The 26,320-nt window shown below is 48.7% G+C and overlaps 1 protein-coding gene across 1 annotated transcript in view; it reads left to right on the forward strand.

Moving 5' to 3' along the window:
• LOC147634594 (uncharacterized) overlaps positions 1-25,357 on the forward strand; it is a 63,563-nt gene extending 38,206 nt beyond the window's left edge. The window contains exons 2-4 of the mRNA XM_086803705.1: positions 22,530-22,990; positions 23,081-23,278; positions 23,743-25,357. Coding sequence (XP_086659831.1) covers positions 22,751-22,990; positions 23,081-23,278; positions 23,743-23,784 — 480 coding nt within the window. The 5' untranslated portion in view covers positions 22,530-22,750 and the 3' untranslated portion in view covers positions 23,785-25,357. The remainder of the gene's footprint in view (positions 1-22,529; positions 22,991-23,080; positions 23,279-23,742) is intronic.
• Positions 25,358-26,320: the final 963 nt, after the last annotated feature.

A 26,320-nucleotide genomic window follows, 5' to 3' on the forward strand; every position in this document is an offset into this window, starting at 1 on the left:
GTGCACGCACTCATGCAAATGCAAGGCAGTCTAGCAGAGCCGCACATGCTACAGCCATCCATGTTACCCGAGGTCTACCACACGCAAACAAAGGTTGTGGACAGCCACATGTAGGTTGTCCGGATAGAGGCGTACGATTGTCAGTGGGCTGCCCTACAACAACAAGCGATGGCGACATGTTTTTCTACAATCTCTCTTCAGATTCTTCTCTCTCCAAGATGTCTAGATGGTGTATGGGACTTTGTGGTGTACTTGCGAGCTTCGGATGCATGTGCTTCGTTCTATCTCAGTTTTGGACGAGTGTGTTATGAGGTATGTGTTTGTTTTTCACTTGCAAGGAACATGCAAGATAGGGTTTAACAATAAAAGCAGTGTTGTACCGTGTTATGCAAGTACACATGTTTGTTCTGGGGTACACATGGGAGTTTTTACTACAAGAACTTCACGGACACACACACACAAGAGTTAGTCATGGACTTGTACCATGCAAGACATAGACCTAATACCCTACAGATATTGGAATGGACATTGTTTACGTTGTTGGGCTTTGATCGGCAAGACTTATCTACATATGTAGGATTGAGGAATAGTTGACCACACATTGCCACTGTAGCTACACGGATATTTGATAGAGGGCATCTAGCTTAAGTTTACATGTTGGGATTCATTGTCAGATTGCATAACAAGACGGTTATGTGACTGTCATGTGCACACACATGTTCATGCTAATCTCAGGGCTACAAGAAGAGGATCCAGTCGGCTGCAGCATATGGTTATTTTATGTCCAGGAGCTGGCTGACCAGCAGTCGGCCAGATCACATGGTCACTTGAAGGCCTATAAATAGGCATAATTACTCATCGTTTTGATCATTCAGCCCCTTGTTGGCTGGGTCATAGATTTAGGGCTTTGTTTAGGTGATTTACCTTTTCATGGAAGGCAGCCTATGGCTGCAAGATAGATGTACCTTTTTGTACCATATGAAATACTGAATTTCCAGCTCTCTCTCTCTCTCTCTACTCCCCCTCTGTCTATGTTTTTGCATCAGCATGTTCTAGATGGTGTTTAGGGCTGAAAGAAGACTAATCAGAGCTTTTGCATGTAACATTGGTATCAGAGCATCAGGCTCAGCAAGGCTAAACCATGATTCAGTCCCATCTGAAGGTGTACAAGTCGAAGGTACAAGAAAGTGCATAGGTGCGAAGCCCGAGCAAGGAACACAAGACCGGGAAGAGCTCCCAGGAGGTTGATTGGTAGTGTTCCACAAAGCCTAAAGGGGATGGCAGTCTCGTGAGCTTGGAAAGGCTTTCGGGCAACGGTTCCAAGGGAGGATGATCCTCCAAGGGGTGGAGTGAGAGTGCTAGACTCATTTCTCAGGAATGAAGACCAAGACGGTGTTTAGAGACAGGGCAGGAACGGACTGGGGACTGGATGGGACAGATGCACAGATCTTATTTAGAGTTAGAGTGGATCTGGAGACTGGACTAGGTATTCACTGAAAAGGTTGCCAGAGTAGGAAGGATGACAGAGGGACTCCAGGAATAGAATGGGATGATGACAGTCATCCAAGAAGCAGTTTGGAATCCCGTCATCAAGTTTAGCAGAGGGGATGTCATGTGCACACGCATGTTCATGCTAATCTCAAGGCTAATCCTGGAGGCAATATGATAAAGACTCACTAGAAACACAGATTTGGAGCATGGTATGCTGTTTTGGCAAGGAGAGTTGACCAGTAGAGGACATTTGTAATTATCCTTTTTGTGAGTTACTTCAAGATCTCCATCGATCATAAGCGTAGGCATACAGTTCCTTTTACCAGATCACATGGTCACTTGAAGGCCTATAAATAGGCATAATTACTCATCGTTTTGATCATTCAGCCCCTTGCTGGCTGGGTCATAGATTTAGGGCTTTGTTTAGGTGATTTACCTTTTCATGGAAGGCAGCCTATGGCTGCAAGATAGATGTACCTTTATGTACCATATGAAATACTGAATTTCCAGCTCTCTCTCTCTCTCTCTACTCTCCCTTCTGTCTGTGCTTTTGCATCAGCATGTTCTAGATGGTGTTTAGGGCTGAAAGAAGACTATCAGAGCTTCCGCATGTAACATTGGTATTAGAGCATCAGGCTCAGCAAGGCTAAACCATGATTCAGTCCCATATGAAGGTGTACAAGTCCAAGGTACAGGAAAGTGCACAGGTGCGAAGCTCGAGGCAAGGAACACAAGACCGGGAAGAGCTCCCAGGAGGTTAATTGGTGGTGTTCCACAAAGCCCAAAGGGGATGGCAGTCCTGTGAGCCAAGACGGTGTTTAGAGACAGGGCAGGAACGGATTGGGGAATGGATGGGACAGATGTATAGATCTTATTCAAAGTTAGAGTGGATTTGGAGACCGGACTAGGTATTCACTGAAAAGGTTGCCAGAGTAGGAAGGATGACAGAGGGACTCCAGGAATAGAATGGGATGATGACAGTCATCCAAGAAGCAGTTTGGAATCCCGTCATCAAGTTTAGCAGAGGGGATGTCATGTGCACACGCATGTTCATGCTAATCTCAAGGCTGATCCTGGAGGCAACATGATAAAGACTCACTAGAAACACAGATTTGGAGCATGGTATGCTGTTTTGGCAAGGAGAGTTGATCAGTAAAGGACATGGGGGTTGTCGGCCAGTACACAGAAGAAGAGGATCCAGTTGGCTGCAACATATGGTTATTTTATGTCTAGGAGCTAGCCGACCAGTAGTCGGCCAGATCACATGGTCACTTGAAGGCCTATAAATAGGCATATGGTTATTTTATGTCTAGGAGCTAGCCGACCAGTAGTCGGCCAGATCACATGGTCACTTGAAGGCCTATAAATAGGCATAATTGCTCATCGTTTTGATCATTCAGCCCCTTGTTGGCTGGGTCATAGATTTAGGGCTTTGTTTAGGTGATTTACCTTTTCATGGAAGGCAACCTATGGCTTCAAGATAGATGTACCTTTTTGTACCATATGAAATACTGAATTTCCAGCTATCTCTCTCTCTCTCTCTCTACTCTCCCTTCTGTTTGCGTTTTTGCATCAGCATGTTCTAGATGGTGTTTAGGGCTGAAAGAAGACTATCAGAGATTCTGCATGTAACATGCGTTGCGGAAGCGTGTTCATGATTAACGCTAAGCAAAGAAGATTAACGCTAATCCTATGTTTAGCAAAGACACAAAAGAGAAGGAGAGAAGAACCTAATCTACTGTATATTGCCAAAACATGCTATATATACAATGATCTTGCTGATTCACAACTTCATGATGCATACCAAAGATCCCTGCAACCCTCTACTTGCAATCAGACAAGAGAAGCTCTTGCTGATCCACCACTGTGTCCTTGTTGCCTTGCAGACTCTGACAAATGGATCCTCTTGATCTTTGAATAATGATTCCAATGAATGCCTAATAATCCTATTTATAGAAAAAAGGAATGAATTCGTAATCAGGTCGGTTTTGCCTATTTTTCCCACAAAACATTGTCCAAAAAGTCATATTTTGTGTCCAAACTATGCCCAAAAGGTGTCCCAACCATTGGGCTATGTCTTGGGCACTTCCGGGAGCTTGTAGGGCTGCAAAATCTGCTCTAAATCTGCCCATATATTTGCTAATGAGAATATTCATGAATATGAGCATTGGGATGAACGGATGCACATGATAGCGACAATACCCAATATGTACCTTTTCAGCCTTACAGTCCTTAAGGTTTTGATGGTCCTCCAGTTTTATGTCCATAGCAGGAGTGCGTACAGATATTCACACTATTCTAAGTATACTTGCCTATTCTTATACCAAGACTATTGAATCATGGTTATTCAAGAATTTGTGCTATGCGCATAATTTTTTGAAAGCAAGTTTTGGTTTTCGAGATTTTCTGGGTTTATACAGATGCTTTGACTGGGACGCTGGTCAAGGTTGTTCTTCTTTGTGTACACAGATGTTGTCTAATCCCTGGACCGAGTTATGATCACTAGTCTCGTTTAGAGTTCTTCCTTTCGAGAATTTGTTTCAGTTTGTGGCACATGGTCAGCCATTGGCATTTATTGTTTCTGATAGATCGCGACAAATCCACAAACTGGTGTTTTGTAGTAATCGTAGCACGGGTATGGGCTGTATCATGGTGGTATGGGACGCCATGATTCATTGCATGTTACGGGGCTACGCTAGATTATCAAGACTTCATTCAGACTCTGCGCCTACAAACACAAGGCTATCTTAATATTTTTGAGGGATAGATGCTTTACTTTTGATACAGACAGTTATGATAGATGCTAGCTTGCGTCATAACCAGGTCTGTTGGAACAGTTGTTTATCCCACAAAAACAAGCTTCTGGGGCTTTGAGTCAAGCTTCCTCCTCTGCTTCTTTGGTATGTGAACATAGGCATCACTTCCAAAAACACGGAAATGGGAGACATCTGGTTTCCTGTTGAAAGAAGCCTCAAATGGAGTCATCTTAGGTACTGAAGTCGTCGGAGATCGGTTGAGGTATGGACAGCCGTAGCCACAGCCTCTCCCAAAGTGGATGAGGAAGATCATGATGCTCCAACATCGTCCTCGCCATCTCCACCACGGTCCTGTTCTTTCGTTCAACTACTCCATTCTTTGAAGGCGACCCTGTATTGGCCAGCCCCCGCTTGATGCTATGCTCTGCACAAAACCGCACAAAAGTATTAGAAGAAAACTCCCCTTCTTTGTCATCCTGAACATTCTTCACCTGCAATCCAGACTCCTTTTCCACCATAACATGCCAATCCTTGAACCGAGCAAAGGCTTGGTTCTTCTGTGAGAAAATAAACCCATGTGAACCTGCTTCTATCATCCACAAGCAGCATGAAATACAAGGAACCTCTCAAAGATGGGGTCTGCATAGGTCCGCGCAAGTCAGTGTGTACCAACTCCAATGGTTTCGAAGCCCGCCTAGTAGCCTGCTAGGGAAAAGACTCCCTGTGCTGCTTCCCACGGATGCAAGAACTCCAATGTCCCTACTTGCTGCCAACATCTGGTTCTGGAAAGCCTGCCCGTAGCACATCCACATTCAAGTGGCCAAAACGGAAATGCCACAAATCACTGAGCTGAGTTTTCTGTAAGAGAAGAGAGTGGTAAGAGTTTGTACATTCCATTCACCAATCCGCCTTCCCAAACAACGTGGCTTGTTGCTTTGTCTCGGATAGCAACAAAATGCTCATTAAACTCCACCCGCATGCCAGTCTTTAAAACCTCATGCACTGACAAAAGATGAAAGCCAAGAGATGGAACATAAAGAACTCAGGAGGAATACTTCCCCCCTCTGCCATTGGGAATGATCTCCAACTTGCCCTCAGTGTGAATTGGGATGGTGGATTTGTCACCAAAAAAGATGTGACCAGTTTGCCTTCGAAGATCTTGTAACAACTCTTGGGACGGACTCATGTGCTTGGAAGCACCACTGTCTAGAATCCACTCCCGAGTATCCCCAAAATGGTGAGACCAATCGCCTCCCCGCTCGAAGAAGATGAAGTTTCGGTGTCCATAATCTCCAAGTGCACAAAAGCTGGAATCTTTGCGGTTGCAGTTGAGGAATCAACACCTTTCTCAGTGCTCTGCTGAGGACATTTCCTCCAATAATGACCCTTCTGGCCACAATGGTTATAGGTCCGCTCGGCCTTCAAAGCATCACGCTCTAAGTTAAGCTTCTTCTCAAAAGACTTCGCCGGTGAAGACTTCCTTTTGCCCTTGTTGTTGTTGCGGCCTTTCGACCGCTGGCCAGTCAAAGGCTCAGAACCTCCGCCCTGTGGAGGGTTCAGAAACCGCTCTTCTTGGCCCAAAACCATTGGCACAAGCTCCTCCCAAACAAGTAATGGTATTGAGCCTCCCACTGGTGATCAAAGAAGAATAGAAAGCCGAGTACTGAGGTGATAGATGAGACAACAGAGTGATGGTCATATCCTCTGATGATATCTCCTTCCCAGCCTGAAGAACCTCTTGCTGAAGAGCCTCGAGTTTGTTGATGTGCTCTCGCATCATTGAAGACTTTGCAGGTTCATCACTCGCATCTGCACTTCCAAGGAAATCCTCTTCATGGGCAATACCCTATTGTACAAAGAAGCCAAGTGCTGCCAAATCCCTCGAGCCAGCGTCATGTGTTTGATGTGGTTGATCACTTGGGGTCTGCAATTAAGGAAGATGAAAGAACACACACGGGCATTGATACGATCCCACAACTGTGCCTAAGCCTCCCGCTCTTTCCTAGTGGATAGTGAAAGCTCCTCCTCCTCCAACTCTGGCCTTGGAACTCCAAGCAGAATGAAATCAGCCAAATCATAAGACTCCAAGCCAGACTCCCTCATTACTGTCTAGATGTCATAGTTTTTCCCGTCCAACCGTCAGTCCACCGGGAACATCGGGAGGGTGGGGATTGTGTGAAAACAGTATTTTTCCCGACCCTAAAAAGGGGGTATTTTTGGTTTTATTTGGGGATTTTTATCTCCGACCAGCACTCCCCCTTAGTATATATAGCTTTGCCTCATCATACATCAGTGTCGTTAGAAGTCATCTCCTATCTTTACTAAGACACCAAGGCTTATGTTGTGGGTGTGCCCGCCCTTGTAGGTGCTTTTCTCATTTTTCCTCACTCCCCGTATTTTTCCCCATGTTTTTCCCATTTATCTGTGGCTTGGGGGGCAGTCGTGAGCTGGCAGGCGCTTTTCCTTTGGCCAAACTGTACCCGACTTATGTACAGTCCTGGCCGACTCATGTATGCTGGCCGACTGGCCCTTGTAGCTGGTCGTGGAGGATTGGACCTTGTCGGCTGCCTCTGGAGCAGGCCAACTGCTGCCTGGGGTCCATATATAATGGACCCCCACACCCCTTGCTATTATCATCTTGTATCATTCCGGGATCTTGTGTATATAGAGTAGAGTTACATGTCTATCTCTCTCCTTCTCTTGTGCTGTCCATTTTCTGCACTCTACTTGTTCTTGTGGTCTCAGATTTGGTTATCATCTCCGCTGCGCATTCTGACATGGTATCAGAGGCCTAGGCTCTTGATAGATCTTGGGAGTTGTGTGAGCAAGAGGGGGACTGTAGCGTTGCTGATTGGTGGACTGTTCGGGACTGTTTGGGAAGAGAAGAAGCAAGAGGACGGCGGGCTGCTTCACTGGACAGCCACTTGTAGGTGTAAGTTTTTTTTCCCACTCACCCACCCTTTTCAGTTACATCCCCGCAATGGCAGATTTGTTAGAGATGGCTAAGAAGCATGTGAAGATCCCAACACTCCCCACGTTCCCGGTGGACCGTTAGTTGGACGGGAACAATTACGGCATATGGAAGGTTATGATGGAATCTGTGCTGGAGTCATATGACCTTGCTGATTTCATTGTTGTCGGGGTTCCACGGTGTCGGAAGCAGAGGAAGGGGAGTTACAGTCAACCAGAAAGGACCGCGAGGCACAGGCACAGTTGTGGGATCGTGTCAACGCCAAGGTTCGTTCATTTATCTTCCTCAACTGCACACCGCAGGTAATCAATCATGTAAAGCATATGACGCTGGCCAGAGGCATATGGCAGCACTTGGCTTCTCTTTATAATAGGGTATCGCCCATGAAGAGGATTTCCTTGGAAGTACAGATGCGGGCTATGAAACCTGCAAAGTCATTGACGATGCGGGAGCATATTAACAAGCTGCAGGCCCTTCAGCAAGAAGTCCTTCAGGCTGGGAAGGAGATATCATCAGAAGATATGGCCATCACTTTGCTGTCCCACTTGCCTTCCCAGTATTACACTTTCTACTCTTCTTTGATTACTAGTGGCAGGCTCAGCACCATTACATGGGAGGAGCTTGTGTCCATGGTCTTGGACCAGGAGGAACGATTCACGAACCCTCCTCACAGCGGAGGTTTTGAGGCCTTAACTGGCCAACGGTCGAAAGGCCGGAATAACAACAAGGGCAAAGGGAAGGCTTCATCGGAGAAGTCTTCTGAGAAGAAGCCTGACATGGATCGAGAGAAACTGAAGGCCGAGAGGTCCTGCAATGATTGTGGCGAGAAAGGCCACTATTGGAGGAAGTGTCCTAAGCAGACTGGGAAGAGTGCTGATTTTTCAGCCTCAGCTGCAAAGACTCCAGCATTTGTGCACTTAGAGATGATGGACTCAGATGCTTCATCGTCTTCGAGCGAGGAGGCAGTTGGCTTCACCGCAAAGGATACCCGGGAGTGGATTCTTGACAGTGGTGCTTCCAAGCACATGACTCCTTCTCGAGACTTCTTTTTGGATCTGAAACGGGAGTCAGGTTGCATCTTCATTGGCGACAACTCCACCATTCCGATACACAGTGAGGGCCGGATGGAGATTATTCCCGATGGCAAGGGGGCTAAGCATTCCTCCTGTGTTCTTTACGTCCCTGCTCTTGGTTTTCACCTTCTGTCAGTGCATGAAGTATGCAAGACTGGCTTTCGGGCGTGAGACTGGCTTGGTTGTTTGGGAAGGTGGTGTGGAGAATGGTATCTACAAGCTCTCCGCACTCTCCTCATTGACAGGTTCTGAGGTCGGAGATCTGTGGCACTCTTGGTTTGGCCACTTAAATGTGGATGCACTACGGTGAGTTTTCCGGGACGAGATGGTGGTTGGCTTGCCAGAATTTGGCAGTAGGCAAGGAGGTTGCAGTTCTTGCATACGTGGTAAGCAGCACAGGGAATCCTTTCCGAAGCAGGCTTCCAGGCGGGCTTTAAAACCATTGGAGTTGATTCACACTGACTTGTGTGGACCTCAGCAGACACCATCATTGGGAGGTTCTCTATATTTCATGCTGCTTGTTGATGATTGTTCCAGATTCACATGGGTCTACTTTCTTTCACAGAAGGACCAAGCTTTTTCACGGTTAAGGATTGGCATGTGATGGTGGAGAAAAGAGTCTGGATTGCAATTAAAGACTCTCAGGGCCGGCAAAGGAGGTGAATTCTCTTCGAATGCTTTCGTCAAATTTTGTGCAAATCATGGCATCAAGCGGGAACTGGCCAATACAGAATCGCCTTCCAAGAATGGAGTTGTTGAACGCAAAAACAGGACTGTGGTGGAGATGGCGAGGACGATGCTGGAGCATCATGATCTTCCTCGTCCACTTTGGGGAGAGGCTGTGGCGACGGCTGTCCATACCCTCAACCGGTCTCCAACGACTTCAATACCTCACATGACTCCTTTTGAGGCATACTTTGGCAGGAAACCTGATATCTCCCACTTCCATGTGTTTGGGAGCGATGGGTATGTACATATTCCGAAGAAGCAGAGGGGGAAGCTTGACTCCAAGTCCCGTAAGCTTATTTTTGTAGGGTATAATTCTCTTTCCAAGGGATACAGATTGTATGATCCAGAGAGGGATGAGATTATTGTCAACCGGGATGTGGTTTTTGATGAGCATGTTCCAGTATCCTCTGTCGAGGAGCCGCTACTTCTTGGAGACCTAGAGGAGTCTGATGATGATTCCAAGTCCATCGTTCCAGTTGGACACCCACAGTCAGTACAGGAGGTTGAGCCCGCATCTGGAGTAGAGCCCCCGCAACAGCAAGAGGCTCCGCGGTCTGTTCGAGTACCCAGGTGGTTTATAGACACCCTTCGGGAGTTAGGTGTCACGGAGCTTCCCTCCGAATGGACAGAGAGGACGGCCCTCGAAGATCACACAGAGTCCGTGAGAAAAGTCATTCAGCGGAGCTTCTTCAGGTAAACTATGCTTCGATGTCTCGTATCATGCGGGACAAGGAGCCCACTTCCGTCAAGGGAGCCCTTTCATAGGACACTTGGAGGAAAGCCATGCAGGTGGAACTTGATGCCATCGAGAAGAACAACACATGGGAGTTGGTACCGAGGCCGTCGACACGGTCAGTCATTGGTGTCAAATGGGTCTTTAAGACCAAATATGCGTCAGATGGGTTGGTGGACAAACACAAAGCCAGGCTTGTGGCTAAGGGTTATGCTCAATGGCCAAGCATCGACTACGAGGATACCTTTGCACCGACAGCAAGGATGACCACGATTCAGACCGTTCTTGCCCTTGCTTCTTCTCAGAGGTGGCCTGTGTATCAAATGGATGTAAAATCTACGTTCCTTAATGGTGACGTGCAGAAGGAGGTGTATGTTGAGCAGTCTCCAGGCTTTGTTGTTCCAAAATCAGAAGGGATGGTTTACAGGTTACGTAAGGCCTTGTATGGTCTTAAACAGGCTCCCAGGGCTTGGAATTAGAAGATTGATTCCTTCTTTGTTCGGATTGGTTTTCAGAGATCGGTTGCAAATCCCAACCTATATCTCTTTCGGGAACGTGGCATGGTTACGATTATCATCCTTTATGTGGATGATCTCATTCTCACCGGTGATCATGTGGAGCACATTGGCGAGACGAAGGCTACCTTGTCAAAGGAGTTTGAGATGACCGACCTAGGCTTACCCCACTTCTTTTTGGGATTGGAGATCTGGCAGACCCAGAGGGGGTTTTTCGTCTCTCAGCAGCAGCGGTATGTTCATGAGTTGCTTGAGGCCTTTGGGATGGAGAACTGCAAGCCTATTACTTCGCCGATGGACCCAAATACAAAGTTAACTGTTAATGATCCTTGTGAGCCAGTTGATGCCTCGCAGTATCGGAAGTTGGTTGGTTCATTGATCTGGTTGTTGAACACCAGATTGGACTTGAGCTTCTCCGTGGGACTGTTGAGCTCTTTTATGCAGACGCCATTGAAGTCTCATTGGGACGCAGGATTGCGGATCTTGCGGTATCTGCAGAGAATGAAGGATCTAGGACTCTTCTACACAGGAGGGGATGGAGTCAGACTCCAAGGTTGGAGTGACTCAGATTGGGGAGGAGATCTAGACACGAGGAGATCTACTTCAGGTTACAGTTTTACCCTCGGCTCAGGAGCAGTTTCTTGGAGCAGTAAGAGGCAGCCAACTATTGCCCTATCTTCGACAGGGGCAGAGTACCGGGCTGCTTGTGGTGCTGCTTGTGAGGTTGTGTGGCTGCGGAGGCTGCTAGGCGAGATTGGGTTTCCACAAAAGGAGCCCACAGTCGTTCAGTGTGATAACTAGAGTTGTATAGCTATTGCTCGGAACCCGGTCTTCCATGCCCGGACCAAGCACATAGAGATACAGTATCACTTTGTACGTGAGAAGATCTTGGCTGGTGACATCTTGCCGACTGGCCCTTGTAGCTGGTCGTGGAGGATTGGACCCTGTCGGCTGTCTTTGGAGCAGGACGACTGCTGCCTGGGTCCATATATAATGGACCCCCACACCCCTTGCTATTATCATCTTGTATCATTCCGGGATCTTGTGTATATAGAGTAGAGTTACACATCTATCTCTCTCCTTCTCTTGTGCTGTCCATTTTCTGCACTCTACTTGCTCTTGTGGTCTCAGATTTGGTTATCATCTCCGCTGCGCATTCTGACAAGTGTACCACTTCATTGTCATATCCGGTACCACTTTTACTGCTGTTGCTGCTGCCAGGGACTGCACATCATCTGACTCATCTTCATCGGCTCTTCAGGTCAGCACATCAGCGTTTTATATCTGGCCACTCATCACGGGACAGCAGCCCACTCTCTGCTACAGGCCACACCGTGGGACAGCAGCCCTCTCTGCCACATTCGGTGCTTACATCAGCGTTTTACCTCTGCATTCACATCAGCACTCATATCAGTACATTCAGCGCTTACATCAGCATTTTACATCAGCATACATCAGCGCTTACATCAGCACTTCATCAGCGCTTACATCAGCACATCATCAGTGTTTACATCAGCGCTTACATCAGCATATTGGCGGTTTATTCACAGCTCATGGGACAGCAGCCCTCTGTGCTATACATAAAGCACTTCAGTGTTTTTCTTCAGCTCTCACCATTGGGACAGCAGCCCACTCTCTGCTACATCACACCATCGGGACGGCAGCCCACTCTTTGCTTATCTTCACCATGGACACCCCTTTTCAAGTACGCAGCACCCGTGTCACCAGAGCTTGCACCACTTGGGATGGCAGCTCTCTTTGCTCCTTACCACTTCAGGTATGCAGCACCCGTGTCACCAAAGCTTGCACCACTTGGGACGGCAGCCTTCTCTGCTCCTTCAGGTACGCAGCACCCTTGTCATTAGAGCTTGCACCCTTCAGGTCTTTGAGCACCCTTGTCATTAGAGCTTGCACCACCACCACTACACTCGGGACGGCAGCCCTCTCTGCTCTTCATCTACCACCTCAGGTACAGCAACACCCTTGTCACCAGAGTCTCCATCACCTCATCTTCCACTGCCACTACCACCTCTGAGTGCCTTTGCTTCCACCAACGTGAGCCTTCGACATCGACCACCTCACGGAGTGCCTTTGCCTCACATCAACGCGAGCCTTCGTCATTGACCGTGCTTCAGCTCTGACATCATCTCTGCTTCTGCATTGGGCTTTCTACTCAGAGTCACCTCACATCAGAGGGCTCTTGTACATATGTTCACTCACCATTATATATAGACTGACTCACATATTTCATGTTGTGTTGTTTTGCTCTGATCTCTCGTACATCTGGTCCTTTTGTCCTTTTACCCTCATAGGGATCTTCACATGTTTCTTTGCCATCTTGAGCAAATATGCCATCTTGGGGGTTTACTTGGTCTTGTGAAGGGAGGGTGGGTGCGAAAAAAAATATGAAGAAGAGGCTGCAAATAAATGCAAGGTGGCTGTCCAACAGTGAAGCTGCCTTCTACCTTCTTCTCCACATCCCGAACAGCCCAACAATACTCCAATTAGCACCAAACGCAGCAGTCCCGAATGCTCTCACTGTCTTTGAATCTTCAAGCCAGTGGGGCTCTAATACCATGTCAAAATGGGTAGCAAAGTACTGAGAGCAGAAGTACTATCCCCGTTGTATCTCATGTACAAATCAATAAAGCAATGAAAAAGAGTATTTCTTCGTACTTGTTTTTTCTACGTGATGATATGGAACATAGCAATGTACATGTAGATTCTCTTACTCGTGATAGGCTGAATTTTCTAAGTGAGTATAGAGATTGTTTTGCCAATGCATTGCCAAGTGAAATGACTCTTTTACGGCCAGAGGATCACCGTATTGATTTGGTGCCAGATGGTTCACCTCTTAATAGGCTGGCATATCATATGCATGCTTGCCAACAAGAGGAGAATATGCAGCAGGTTGGTGACCTCTTAGAGAAGGGTTTAGTGCGACGCCATTTTGTTCACCCGTTCTTCTTGTGTAGAAGAAGGATGCTTCATTTCGCATGTGCGTGGATTACATGGCACTTAATAAGATAACCATCAACAAGAATCGGTCTCACGCTGCCACCATTGCCTTGGCTTGCTCCCTCTCGCCATTGCCTTACTCCCCCTTTCGCGTGTCCATCATATGATTAAATGTGGCCGGTGCATTGGTAAGTCCAAACGGCACTACCAAAAACTCATAAAGTCCAAATTGCGTATGAAAGGCAGTTTTATGTACATCTTGTGGTGCCACACGTATCTGATGGTAGCTGCTCTTGAGATCAATTCAACTATAGTAGGTTGCACCTTCGAGCTTGTCTAGAATGTCGTCAATGCGTGGAATTGGAAACTTGTTCTTTATCGTTACCTTGTTAATGGCATGATAATCCACGCACATTCTATATGTACCATCTTTCTTTTGCACCAATAACATAGGTGAACAATAAGAAGAAGAGCTGGGTTGTATCAACTCTTTCTCAAGCAAGTCAAAAGGTAGATTAATTAGAGGAAAAAATAAAAGAAAGAAAGGAAGAGAAAAAAAAGAAGATGATTTACTTGCGCCATAATCTCTTCTTGTTGACTAGCACTCACCTTGTACGGACTCCGGAGGCCGATTAGGCGGTGTGCTACCAGATATCACATCAATACGGTGATCCTTAGGACGCTCAGGTGATAACTCACCAGGCAACGCATCTCGAAAATAATCACTGTAGCGATGTAAGAAGTCTACACGCTCTCGAGTTAGTTGGTCAACATTCACTCTTTCATGCCCAACACTCTGTTATAAAAACCAAGTAAGAACAAGTTGGTTCTTTTTTTTTTTCCGAGAAAAGATCCTTTCATTAGTTATATAAAAACGCCCGTAGGGCTACAAAAGATCTCTCCTGCTCCTAAGAGAGATAGAGCAGCGAATACATCATGGGAGCCTGGGAGACTCTCCCTAGGTGCTGCAGAATACAAGCATCAGTACAAAGAACTGAGCGGCTAAATCATACAATGGGGGGGGGGGGGGGGGGGGGGGGGAAGCCAAACAGGTGGCCTGTAGTGCCAGCGGGGGGATCCCGTGTGTAAGGTGTAGAAAGGGCCACAGCGCCAAGTGGTGTGAAAGGCCTGGCGCCGTAAGATCGCCTCATCCGAGTCTCCCCAGATGCGGTCGTACTGTCCTCGCAGGGTGTGAATCAACTCTTGCCAAATCCCCCGTACAGTCTCTGCTGGTGGCTCCAATCTCCCCTCAAAGGCCGTAAAGCACCGGGCCCTCCAGGTGAACCAGATGGTGAGGCTGCTGAGGAGCTCCCATCGTAAATCCCTCTCCTGTGTCCAGCTGGCGGACGAGAAATCCGGTGCCGGAACCAGGCGAGGCTGGCCCCTAATAAATCTGATGGCCTGACTGCCCTGCTCCATCTCATAGCCCATAGCAGGCCCTGACGAAGTCGACCAAGCAGCGGCACCCCACGTAAACATACCCTCTGGAGAGAGGGGGGCCAGAATACGCAGCATCCGCAGCCAAATCTGCTGTGCCTGAGGGCAGTCCCAAAGGCAATGTCTCTGTGTCTCCATAGGGTGGCCGCATCGGACGCAGGCCGCCGGAAGACCGCTGTAAACAAGCCAAGTGCCAACTGCTGAGCCCCTGTGGGCGACCAGCCACTGAAAAGCCGAGATCCTGCGAGCCTGCCGACTAGCCCAGAGCCGAGCCCAGAAATCCTCAAGGAACTCCTGTGAGAGTCCCTGTAGTTGCCAATGCCCCGCTGCCGCTGGAGAAACCGTCCTCCTCGCCGTCAAAATATGCCGCCCCAGCCGAACAGTATACTGGAGAAAGGTGATCTCTGTGGCCTCAAGGGATGCATAAGGATCATGCCACTCGTACTCCCCGGGGTCCCACTGTAGCCGGGCCAAGGGGCGCGCTGCATATGCCCATATGCGCCAATCCGGGAGCACATCAGCAGGGTCGGGGTCAATATGCCACTTCCGAGAAGCGGCGGCCACTACCCGAATCCTCTGAAAGGTGCACTCTGCAACCAAAGGCGACTCCACCTCCACTCTCTGGAGTCTGCCCTCATCCTGGATCTCATAGTAGAGGCATCTGCCATCCTCAGTGCTAGCTTTGACAGCAATCAGGATCTCCAACTGTGTAAAGGCTCCCATCCACCGTGGGGCCACTGGCTCGAGAGGCGTGAACCACTCCTCTGTGAGTGCCTCTTGTATATCATCCCTCATAATCAAACCCCCTCTGAAGTGACTCAGCCTCTCCACCTGGATCTCCTCTGGTAGACTGCAGAAAGCCTGCCAGTCTCCAAAACTACGAGCTGGGCCTGCCGCTAAAGGTCCCCAGGCTAGACGAGGCCGAGAACCCAGCATATGACCCTGCTCCGTGCGAACCGCTGGGCTCCAGATGAGCGGCTGTCGGGCCCGCTCCTCAACACAAGAAGGAGGCCGCTGAGAGAGCCCCGGTCTCAGCAGCTCCCAAGCTCTCAGGATGCTCAAAGCAAATCTGTCCTCCCATCCTCTACTGAGGCCTGTCCTCCTCATCTCTATGAAGATCCAGCGAATCTCTGGTGCCCAAGTACCCCCTGCTGGGGGCGCCCGAGCCTGTAGTCGCTGCAAGAGAAGCTCTTTCCAAGGCTCAGCGCCTGGAAGCAACCCCCGAACAATAAGCTTCCCCAATAAGGCTCTACTCTGATCGACTGGATCTATAATGCCCAAACCGCCCTGAGCCAGCGGAAGTGTAATAACTGCCCATGCAACCTTTGCCCGAGCTGGCTGACCGTCCCTCCCGGACCACAGAAAGTTCCTGATCAGCCTCTGTACCTGGCTGATGCAAGAGCTCGAGAAAATCCAGCAAGACGTAATGTACCACATGGTCGCTAAGAGCACCTGATTTGCCACCACCACCCTCCCAGCCAAGGATAGTCGAGCTGTACTCCAATACAATAGCTTCTTCCGAATGCTCAGAAGAAGTGGGGCAATCTGCTGCTCAGGTGACAAATCAAGGCCAATCTGGCATCCCAAATACCGCACTGCTGTGCCTGGAGGAATCCATCTAAAACCGGGGTCCGGGCTCCATGCCGGAGTGCGAGCACTACTGATCCAAAAGGCCACTGTCTTGCGCCAATTGATCAGTGCTCCCGAAGCTGCACTAAAAACCTGGAGCGACTGCTCAGCCCGAATAAGATTGGCCTCATGGCCATGCAAAAATAAGCCCGTGTCGTCTGCAAACTCAGCATCAAGCAGGTCCTCCCCCCGGACTGGGAGCTGCAGTCCTCTCAAACCAACCTCTTCTGCCGTCAAATACATACTCATAGCCTCCGCAAAGAAGAGAAAAAGGAAAGGGGCGAGAGGACACCCCTGACGGACTGATCTGGTCAGCTCAAAACTCGGCCCCCGTCCTCCTGCAATCAGCACCTGGCTGCGAGCTGTGGAATACAAAGCTGCCACCCCTCTGATCCATCCTGGCTCAAAGCCCAGGCGAAGCGTAGTGCCCTCTAAGAACCCCCAATCAACTCTATTGTATGCCTTCTCAAAATCGAGAAGCATCACGACCAAGTCCTCGCCAAGAAATCTAGCTCGGGCCGTCGCCTCCCAGAAAGTAAAGATGTTGTCAAGGATACTGCGCTCCTTGACAAATCCTGTCTGAGTAGCATGAATCAACTCCCCCAAGAAGGGCTGGATCCTCAAACTCAAGGCCTTTGCCAAGACCTTGTAGACAGTGTTGAGGATCGTAATAGGCCTCCAATGCCGAATGTCATCTGATACTCCCTCCTCCTTGGGGATAAGATAGATCAAGCCCTCTGAAAAGCTCTACGGCATCACCCCAGTGTCCAAAACATGCTGAAAGCCCCTGCGGAGGCCTGGCCCCAAAAGGTCCCAGTAGCGCATAAAAAAGGCCGGCGTCAGTCCGTCCTCCCCTGGGCAACTATGTCGCGGCAGGACCCTCAAGGCCTCGGCAAGCTCAATCTCTGACAGAGGCGCATCTAAAACTCTACGCATATGGTCTGTGACCCTCCTCTGCACATGGGCCCACACAGTCTGTCTGCAAGCATCTCGATCCTCAGTGGCTGGCTCCGCTGAAAGCAGGTCACTATAAAATGCAGTAGCAATGGCTCTGATCTCCCCGAGCTCAGTAGCTACCGATCCATCCGGTCTACCCAGCTGGCGGACTCCTGCTCGCGCATGATGGGGTCCAGTGATCTCAAAAAACTCTCCAGTCACTCTATCACCAAGCTGCGTCCACTGAGAGGCCTGACGACGATAGTAAAACTCATGTCTTTGCTCCTCTACCTCTCTAACCTCCTGGCGTGCCTGGCTTAGCTGGGACGCCACCCACTCACATGCAGGCTGCTGCTCCTGAAGGCGCTGTAGCGAAGCAAGGCTGCGTCTCAGCCGTTGCTCCCGCTCGCGAATCTCTCTCAGCCGTGTGAAAGCTGCAGGGTGTAGAAAAGAGCTAAGATCAATGAGTCCCTGGGCACACTGGCCCGCTGCATCCTGGTCAGAGCACTGACTATCATGCGAGATCCTCTCAATGTCCTCAGTGAGACTGGGATCTGTAAGTACCCTCTCTGGGATCCTCAACTGCAAGCTGGGCTCCCGGGTCCCCTCCTCCAATGCCAATATAACTGGCGCATGATCTGAAAATGAGGTGCCAGCGAGAATGCCGACGGAGCCCCCTCGCTCCCCTAACCAGTCGCCCACATAAAAGCGATCAATCCGTGATAGATTAGTCTCTCCCTGCCGGCGATCCGACCGAGAGAAACTAAGACTGTCCTGAGACCGGGAGAAAGCCCCATGCTGCCATGCATCAGTGATCCTCAGTGACATGCAAAACCGGTCCCAAGCTGCAAGCTCCGTGCCGTGCACTGTAACATGACTGCCTCCCACCCTATCTGCCGGGTCCTCAAGCATGTTGAAGTCTCCCCCAACACACCAATGTGCGGCCTCTGGCAATGCATCTGTAACCTGAGTCCAGAACTCTGCTCTGGCACTAGCATGATTGGGCGCATAGATGTTGAGCACACCCAATAGCTCATCATGCATCCTCAGAATGACATACTGTGCTCTACCAGGCACAATGATCCCTCGATCCACAATGGCCTGCCGCCATACATCTGCAATAACCATGCATACTCCTCCCTGTCCACCCAAAGGACCAAACCCTGCAGACCAAAAAGTGTCCCATCTACCAGGCATCACCGAACCATATCTCCGGATCCTGCTCTCACCCAAGTGGTGCTCCTGCATCATCAAAATATCAATGCTGCCACCAACCAGGCATCTCTGAAGCTCCTGCCTCAAGCAGCCTCGATAGCGTATAAAGTGTGCTCCGCCAAGGCCCTGTACATTCCATGAGATGATCCTCATGGATGCCCTGCTGAGGTGGATGCTGTCTCAGCCGTACGGCGGGCCTTCGCAAGCGGCTTGGATGGAGAGTAGTCCCCATCCGAACGGCTGCGAATTGCCCACCCGGTGTACTGCAAGAATCCCGGATCAGGCGCCAGTGTGGCTGTGGCCCATGGCGACTGCCTCCTGCTCTGACAGAGCAACCTCGTGTATACTAACATATCCAGGGTCGCGTGCCAAGTCTGCCACTATGCGCATGACCAAATGACGAATCCCTGAGGTATCCACACTCCCGGGATCCAAGAAAAAATGAGCCAACTCCCAAAGTCGGCCTATCACATCTGTCACCTCCAGATCGCTCATGTGGTGCGAAAACTCAACTGCCTGAGTCTTCAAAGTGCTGAGAGCGAGCTCTAGAGTCCACTCCCGGTCACAAGGTCCACAAAGAGGGAACGAGAAGGCCACCGCTGAGTCTAGTGCCTCCTCCCCGCGGGCCGGAGGTATCACTACATGAACGCGAATGGGTGCTGGCTCATGGGAGCCCTCTGCTCCAAAAAGCCGTGTGAAGGTATAATCAAAAGCCTCCGAGCGCTGTCTAATGCCAAGGCGACTCAGCCGACTGCGGATAGATGAAATCCGTGAGGCCCTAATCGGCATAGGTCTCCTCTGTGATGCTCGAGCGAGGTCAGTGCTCAGCGCTCTCCGGACTGCAGGTGAGCGCCAGGGAACTGCCAGGGCCTCCCGGGAAGGTGAGGCGGGCAGAGAGGGAGGAGGGGGAGGCGAGGGAGGTGGAGAGGGAGCCGTTGCCGAAGCCGGAGCGGAGGCGGGAGGAGGCGATGGTGGAAGCGAGGCGGAGGGAGGGGACGGGGGTGGGGGAGGTGAAGGAGGGGGAGCTGGCATCTCCTGGTCCTCAGTCGCTGCAGGGGTCTCCTCCTGTAGGGGAGCAAAGCTGTTCCTCACGGGAACCCAGTGAGGCTGAGACTGTGGCTGCTGCTGCAGCGGTCTCTGGGCGTGCTGCTGTGGCTGTCTCCCTCGGTGGCGCCCCTGTCCAGGCTGCCACTCCGAGGTCTCTGTGGCCTGAGCAGGTGTCCCGGAGGTAGCCTGCCGAGCCGAATCTGTGGGCGGGCCATCAGTAGCCTGCTGCTGTGGTGCGGGTCGAGGTCTCCTGCGAGGGCAGGCCTTGGCCAGATGACCGACCTGCCTGCAAATGAAGCACTGGTTCGGGAGCCCCGAGAACTCCACTCTCTAATCTATCCACCCCCCCCTATCCTAGGTAGCTGAATGACCTTAGGAAGGGAGGAGATGTCAGACACCAACACTCTGACCGAAGGTAGCCCCGCTGCTCTGGCCACCACTGAAGCAGCTGAGGGGCCCGTCTCTAGTACTGAGCCCACCAATGCTCCGAGCCTGGAGAGGAGCGGAAGATACTCCCGGCGGAGACCAGGGAAACAAACTGTAACATGGAAGAGGCGCTCTCCCTGCTCCGCCGCTGCTGGGTCAAATCCATGCTGCCAAGGTCTGAAGAAAGCCCGAGCACCCCTGATGTCAAGGGGACTCATGGCAAGGACCTTGGCAACGCCCTGGGCGGCCTCGAACTCGATCTGATAATGTCCCCGGCCCAGAAGCTGTACATCCAGGATCTTGCCCACATCTGCAAGAAGGCGGGCTTGAAGAAGATCCCTGATCTCCCCTCTGCTGGGGCGAGTGCCGACTATACGGCAGATGGTGGAATGAGCCTGGAGGCGTTCCACCTCTGCGGTGAGGCTCGCTTCCTCTTCCGGCGAAAGAGAAAGCCTGATGGGGGTGACCTCGGGGGCGGGCGAGGGGGCTGCGGATGAGTCCCTCTGAGGCGGGGCAGGAGGAGCCTCCATCAGAGTCTGAAGCTGCGGCGAAGGCGAGGCGAAGGCGGAAACCTGCTGGAAACGAATTGCACACAGAGAGGCGGGATACGGAGCGAAAAAGAGAAACAAAACCCCAAGGGGGGGGCGGAAGCTAGAAGGAGAAGGCGAATGATAAAAAAGAAAAAAAAACCCCAAAAAAGGGGAAGGCGGGTGCTGCGCGCAGCTGGGAAGTGGAGGAAGCGAGCGGATGGGGGAGGATGAGGCGCAGCAGAGTGGGGGCGCGAAGACAAGGGGGGGGCGCGAGGAGAGGAAGCGAGGCGGAGCAGAAAAAAACGCGGGGGGGGGGGAGGGGGGGGGGGGGGGCAACAGCGGAAGCAGGCGAGGGGGGCTAAAGAAAACCCCGCGGCGGGTAATGAAGGCGGAGGGGGGGAAGGAACGATGGGCAGGCGGGAGGGCGAGCAGGTAGGTGGGGGCGACAAGCGCGATGCAAAAACACGGGCAGGGGCGGCGGGAGCTTCAGCGAGCGCTATTTTTTGATAATGTAAGTTGGTTCTTTATTACTTTATTGATTTGTACATGACTGACAATAGGTATGGTACATCTTGGAGTACCAGCATCTATAAAAATTTCTCTATCTCTATGCGTAAAGCTGATCTTCTTGGCTTTGTATGATTTCTTTGGCTCCATGCAAGCATTCCAAAGCATTCCCAACAAAACATCACAACCTGTAAGAGGAGCAACCATAAAACTCTCATGAACGAGATACGTGTGTATGTGAATGTGGAGCTTGTCAATAATTGGCGTTACATTAACTCCTTTACCCTCGAGCTGCATTTGCATCCGTTTGTGTGCCATAGTCTGATACATCCAACCCTATGGCAGCAACCATCTGCACATAAATGAAATTGTTTGTGGATGCATCATCAAAGAGAAATAATGCAGGTTGATCTTTCAACTGTCCCCATGCTTTACATACGAGTCTCTCGGTAGAATTGTGTCCTGTGTTTCCTATACATCTGGCATGACATTTAAATGAGGCTTTTTTGTAACACTACCTGCATTCATTGGGTTTTGTGGGCACTTGGGATATATGTGATCTTTGCTACCACATCCAGAACATTTTCCATCACATATGTAATCAGTCCTTTGTTGTTTTGATAGCCCATGGTCATTATGTTTGCCCCCCAGCTTCTTCGATGAGCCTTCCTTTGCATCATGGGCATCTTTCTGATCACTTTTTAAGGGCTGTCCGCACTTTTTTTTGGTCATAACCAGTCCTCTTCTTGCCCTTAAAAGAATCTGAAAATGGCTTAAATTTATCCTCTTTCATGTGTAACTTCTTAGCTACAGTAGCCGAATGTGTTAGCTGCTGAAGAGTTTGATTCGGATACACCTCAAGACTCTCTTGAATGATTGGATGCAAATCGGACTCAAACTTTCTTTTCTTCTCTTCATCAGAAAGTGTCATGAAAGGGGTAACTTTCGGTAGTACCTTCCAATATTTGGCAATGTAAGTTTGCGCCGATTCCCCATCGTCGTGCTTCAACCAATGCCATTCTTTGCACACATTTTTAGCAAAGTTTGGCGGTAGGAATTGAGCATCAAATTGATTCTTAATTTCAGTCCATGTGCGAGCAGCACTATGATCCAAAAGTTTGGTAGTTGTCTTTTAGATGCATACTCACATGCTTGAGTTTAGACTTTTTTGAGAAGTCTTCGTTGCAAAAGGAAATCTGAAATTGCAAGAGCTTTGGTTAGTTTCCATCTTCCCAAAGAAGTTTTCAAATTTAATGTCCTTATCTCCTGACTTGAACTCTCGGGCTCTCTTCTTTGGATGAAATCTGTCACTTGCATCAGTTTTAGACTCGGGGGATTCATCCCTGACCCTCTCTCCACGATCCCGAGTTGTATTTCTAGATCGAGTAGAATCAGCATGACGGAAATGCTCTCGACGTGAAACGGTATGGTGAGAATCAGATGGAGTCTCTTCCAAATCACGTGCATCTCTCTCCCGTGTTGTGCATTGAATTTGGGTTTTCAGTTTCGTATTGTAATAACACTGCCCTTCATATGCATGGTAGATGTTAATCTCCATATTGTTTGAAAATAACAGATGGTCCTGTGGATGAGCTGAAGAGGCAAGTCTACCAGCAACTGCTACCAACATCCAAGGGAGGCTATCAAGAAACCACAAAATTTTGCACAGCGCATATGCTTAATAGAATTGATTTGGATTAGAACAAAGCATCTATACAAAGTCATACACAACAAGGCAGACAAGGTTCTTGGTCATACGGAAGCTGTAACAGTTCATGCTAAAATTGTGCTTTTCTCATGGCTGCACCTATTGATGCCCATAAGAACACAATTATGTCTTCAACTGGGGCGAATGGAGCTTCAGAGTGCACAAGCACAGAGGCTCTCGCTCACAACCTGGGCAGTGGGCCGTCCCCCTTGCATCCTCAAGCTTCCGCAGGCAGATTGGGAAGGAAACTGCAGACAGAACAGAAGGGGGACAAAAGGAGCAATGAAAGCAGTAGCACACTTGGGACCAGTGTGCCTGGAAAGGCTCAAGTATGCAAGGCTCTAAATCTTGAAACTGTCTTTTTCCGACCATGGTATGGGCTAAAACATAGTAATCATTAGTTTTTGATGGTTTTGCAGTCTGATAAGGGCTCTTTGCTGCCAAAATTTGGCGACTGGGATGTCAACGATCCAGCCTCTGGGGTAGGATTTACAGCTATTTTTGAGAAAGCGGCAGATGAGAAGAAGACAGGCAGAACTGGCGGCATCCCATCAAAGCATGCTTCGCTAAAATTTGGAGGGTCTTCTCAAAGTTCATCTCAAGATTCTTCATGCCTGGTATGCACTCTACATTTAAAAGCCTATATTTTGAAGGGTTGAGTAATGAGCATGCAACACACTACAAGAGCTATAAGTGTGTTTGTGTGCGCGTGCTCATATATACATATACAGACATATCCCCCTGTGTACGTATGCACATGTATGTACGTAAGCACATAAATGTATGTTTTTACGTACAGCACACACATACACACTCGTCCAAAAGTAAAGGTTTTGCTATTCCTATTGAATGTCCGAAGTTGAGGTCTTCTTTGCTCTTCGTTTGTCAGGGGGTCCTCCAAGAAACATTGGATAATTTATAAAAGTTGGGAAAAAGTTATTAGTTTTAATAGGAATTTTTTAAGTGCAAAATTTACAGGGAAAGAGTTTTCTAAAGACCAAGTGTATGCACCTGATATAGGGTTTTAATGATAGTGAACCCGCTGAGGTTTGTTCTAATGTTTTGCTTCCTCCCTTCCCAGAATTGGTGCTGTTGCTGTTTCTATCCTAGAAGAGGCAATTAAGGAGATCCAACAACAAAAGACTACAGGGCGGGCTGGCTTGTCATGCATATCTACAATGATTGGTTTTGCTGCATGCTTTGATATTTTCAATAATTCTCTTACTATAACATTGCCGTTTTATGTATTATTTGCTTGTATAAATAATATATCTATCTATATATATATATATATATATATATATATGGTACAGGATATATTCCTTCATGCAGAAGGCTGATACATACAGGTCTACCTTGCCAGATGCTTGATGTATCTGTTGTTCCATTCTATTCCAGCACGTTTTTTTTTTGTGAACTTTCCATTAAAACATCTCTCTCTGAATAAGTAAAAGGCTATTCATTGATTGTAAGGTGTGTGTCAATAGAGGTCTTAACAGAGAGCACATCTCTAAAGAGTTCCCTAGAGCATGCGATTCACCAGGGGTGTTTACAGACAACTAACCACCTGTAGGTAAGTGTCATTGAGACGGAAGATCTGTCATCGGAACTGGCTGGCAATGCTAAAAGACAACAGCAGTATCCAAGACTGGAAATTCCAGGTCAATTGCCACTTAAGGCTCTTTTAGCGCTTCGTGATAGATGGGCAAAGGTGGTAGGAGATCAGCAAACATCAGATGGGCGGCCTGCAGTCATGTGATTGAAATAAGTTGCAAGCTGCAAACTTGTAAAATTTGCGGTCCCAAGCGAAGGAAATGCATGCCCATTGATTGATCTGTGTAATGTTTTCACCATCATGGGTGCCCATTGCTGCAAGGAAAGCTGCCAATTAGAGCCCTTTTGACGCTTTGTGATGGACAGGCAAAGATAATAGGACATCAGGGAACATCAGATGGAATTCGGTGCATCCAAATGAGTTACAAGCTTCAAACTTGTAAAATTTGTGGCCTAAAGCGAAGAAAATGCATGCCCAGTTATTGACCTGTGTAATATTTTCTCCATCATGGGTGCCCATTGCCTGCAAGGCTAATTGCAATGCCAATCTATGGGCAGGCATTGACAGGCACCCAATATGTCTGTAGCGGGCCAAGGTCACATCTATGCTAGGGAGAGAGCTTGCACCTACACCAAGCTAGCCAGGAAGCTTGCAAAGCTTTTCATAGAAAGAAATGCATTGGGATTCTTTGGGGGGATTCTCTAAACAGTTATCGATAAGATGTTTAGCCTTGGCAGCTTGAAGGTTCCCACCCCAAACCTCAAACCCCCTCCCAGAAGTCTTGCGATTGAAGTAAGTTGTAATCTCAAACTTGCAAAATTTGTGGCTCCAAGCAAAGAAAATGCATTGCCCATCGATTGACCTGTGTAATGTTTTATCCATCACAGGTGTCCATTGCCACATGGCTGTTTGTGATGCCTGCTCAAAATACGGCAGGCATTGATGGGCACCCAAGATGTGTGTAGTGGGCCTCTTAACACATATTTATGCTAGGGAGGGAGCTCGCATCTTACACACAAAGTAGCAGTGCCAATATCAACAAGCTAGACAGGAATCTTGGAAAGCTTTTTGTAGAAACAAGATCACTTGTATATTTTGGTGGGATATTCTAAACAGTTATCAAAAAGTCTTCGCCTTGGGACTGTATGCTTCTTACCATATCATGCTGGTGGCTAGAGTTCGTTCAAGGTCTTCATGCACTTCGTATACAACAGCGAAAGTGAGAAATGTCCACTACCCATGTGTCATTACCGGTGGATCTGTCTATCCCTGCCTCATTTATCCTATTCATGTGGGGTATATTCTACTCAAGATGTAGGGATCCTAAGAAGCAAGGTTCATGTTTCACATCGGTAGATAGTTCAGGATTAACAAATTGCAGTTCCTAGTTGGTAACTAGGGCCAACCTACAGCCTATTACTCTACAATTAACTGCTTGCTAATTTTTAAGTGGGTGAGTGGCATTACCCTACAATCACCACCTTGCTTATGGGTAGAAACAAAATAGGCATGACTTTTGCAAGCATTTTAACCCAAGAGGGCCAGAACATAGGTGCCCTTGTTCTTTGCCTTTCACAGTCTGTGTCAGAGAGCCGCAAGAGTGCTTATTTTCGCAACAGTAAAGTCGGAAAGAAAGATTCAAGATCATCCCCTAGAGAGTCATCTTTCAGTTTTTTTTTTTGGCGGGTTTAAATCCTGGTGTTGCACACTAGGTCATAGACAATTTAGGATTCACCTATCATTCATGAGTTGGTCAATGGTGATGAACAGAGAGAGTGGGTGTATAGATTGAGCCGCCTAAATCAAAGCTTGGTAGAAAGTTTCAAGTCTAAAAGAGGTCTTGTCAGCGTATCTGTAGGTGACTGGTACCATGATGTGTTCAAGCCCTGGAAGTTTTGGCATTTATGGAGTGGATGTCTTTTTCTTGGTTGTAATAGACAAAGGTAATGCTATGCTCCATGTACGAAGATTGCGAATCCAAGGCTACTTTTTGTGGTTGAGAGAAGTGCACAATAGTTACAAATTAAAGGGTTTGAAGTCACATTTAAGTAATGTAAGGTGGCATCGTAAGCTTCTTGTGCTAGGTTCATGCTTTGAATATTGA

This window comes from Cibotium barometz, chromosome 10, assembly GCF_041138505.1.
Source record: "Cibotium barometz isolate CiBa-2024 chromosome 10, ASM4113850v1, whole genome shotgun sequence".
Lineage (NCBI taxonomy): Eukaryota > Viridiplantae > Streptophyta > Polypodiopsida > Cyatheales > Cibotiaceae > Cibotium > Cibotium barometz.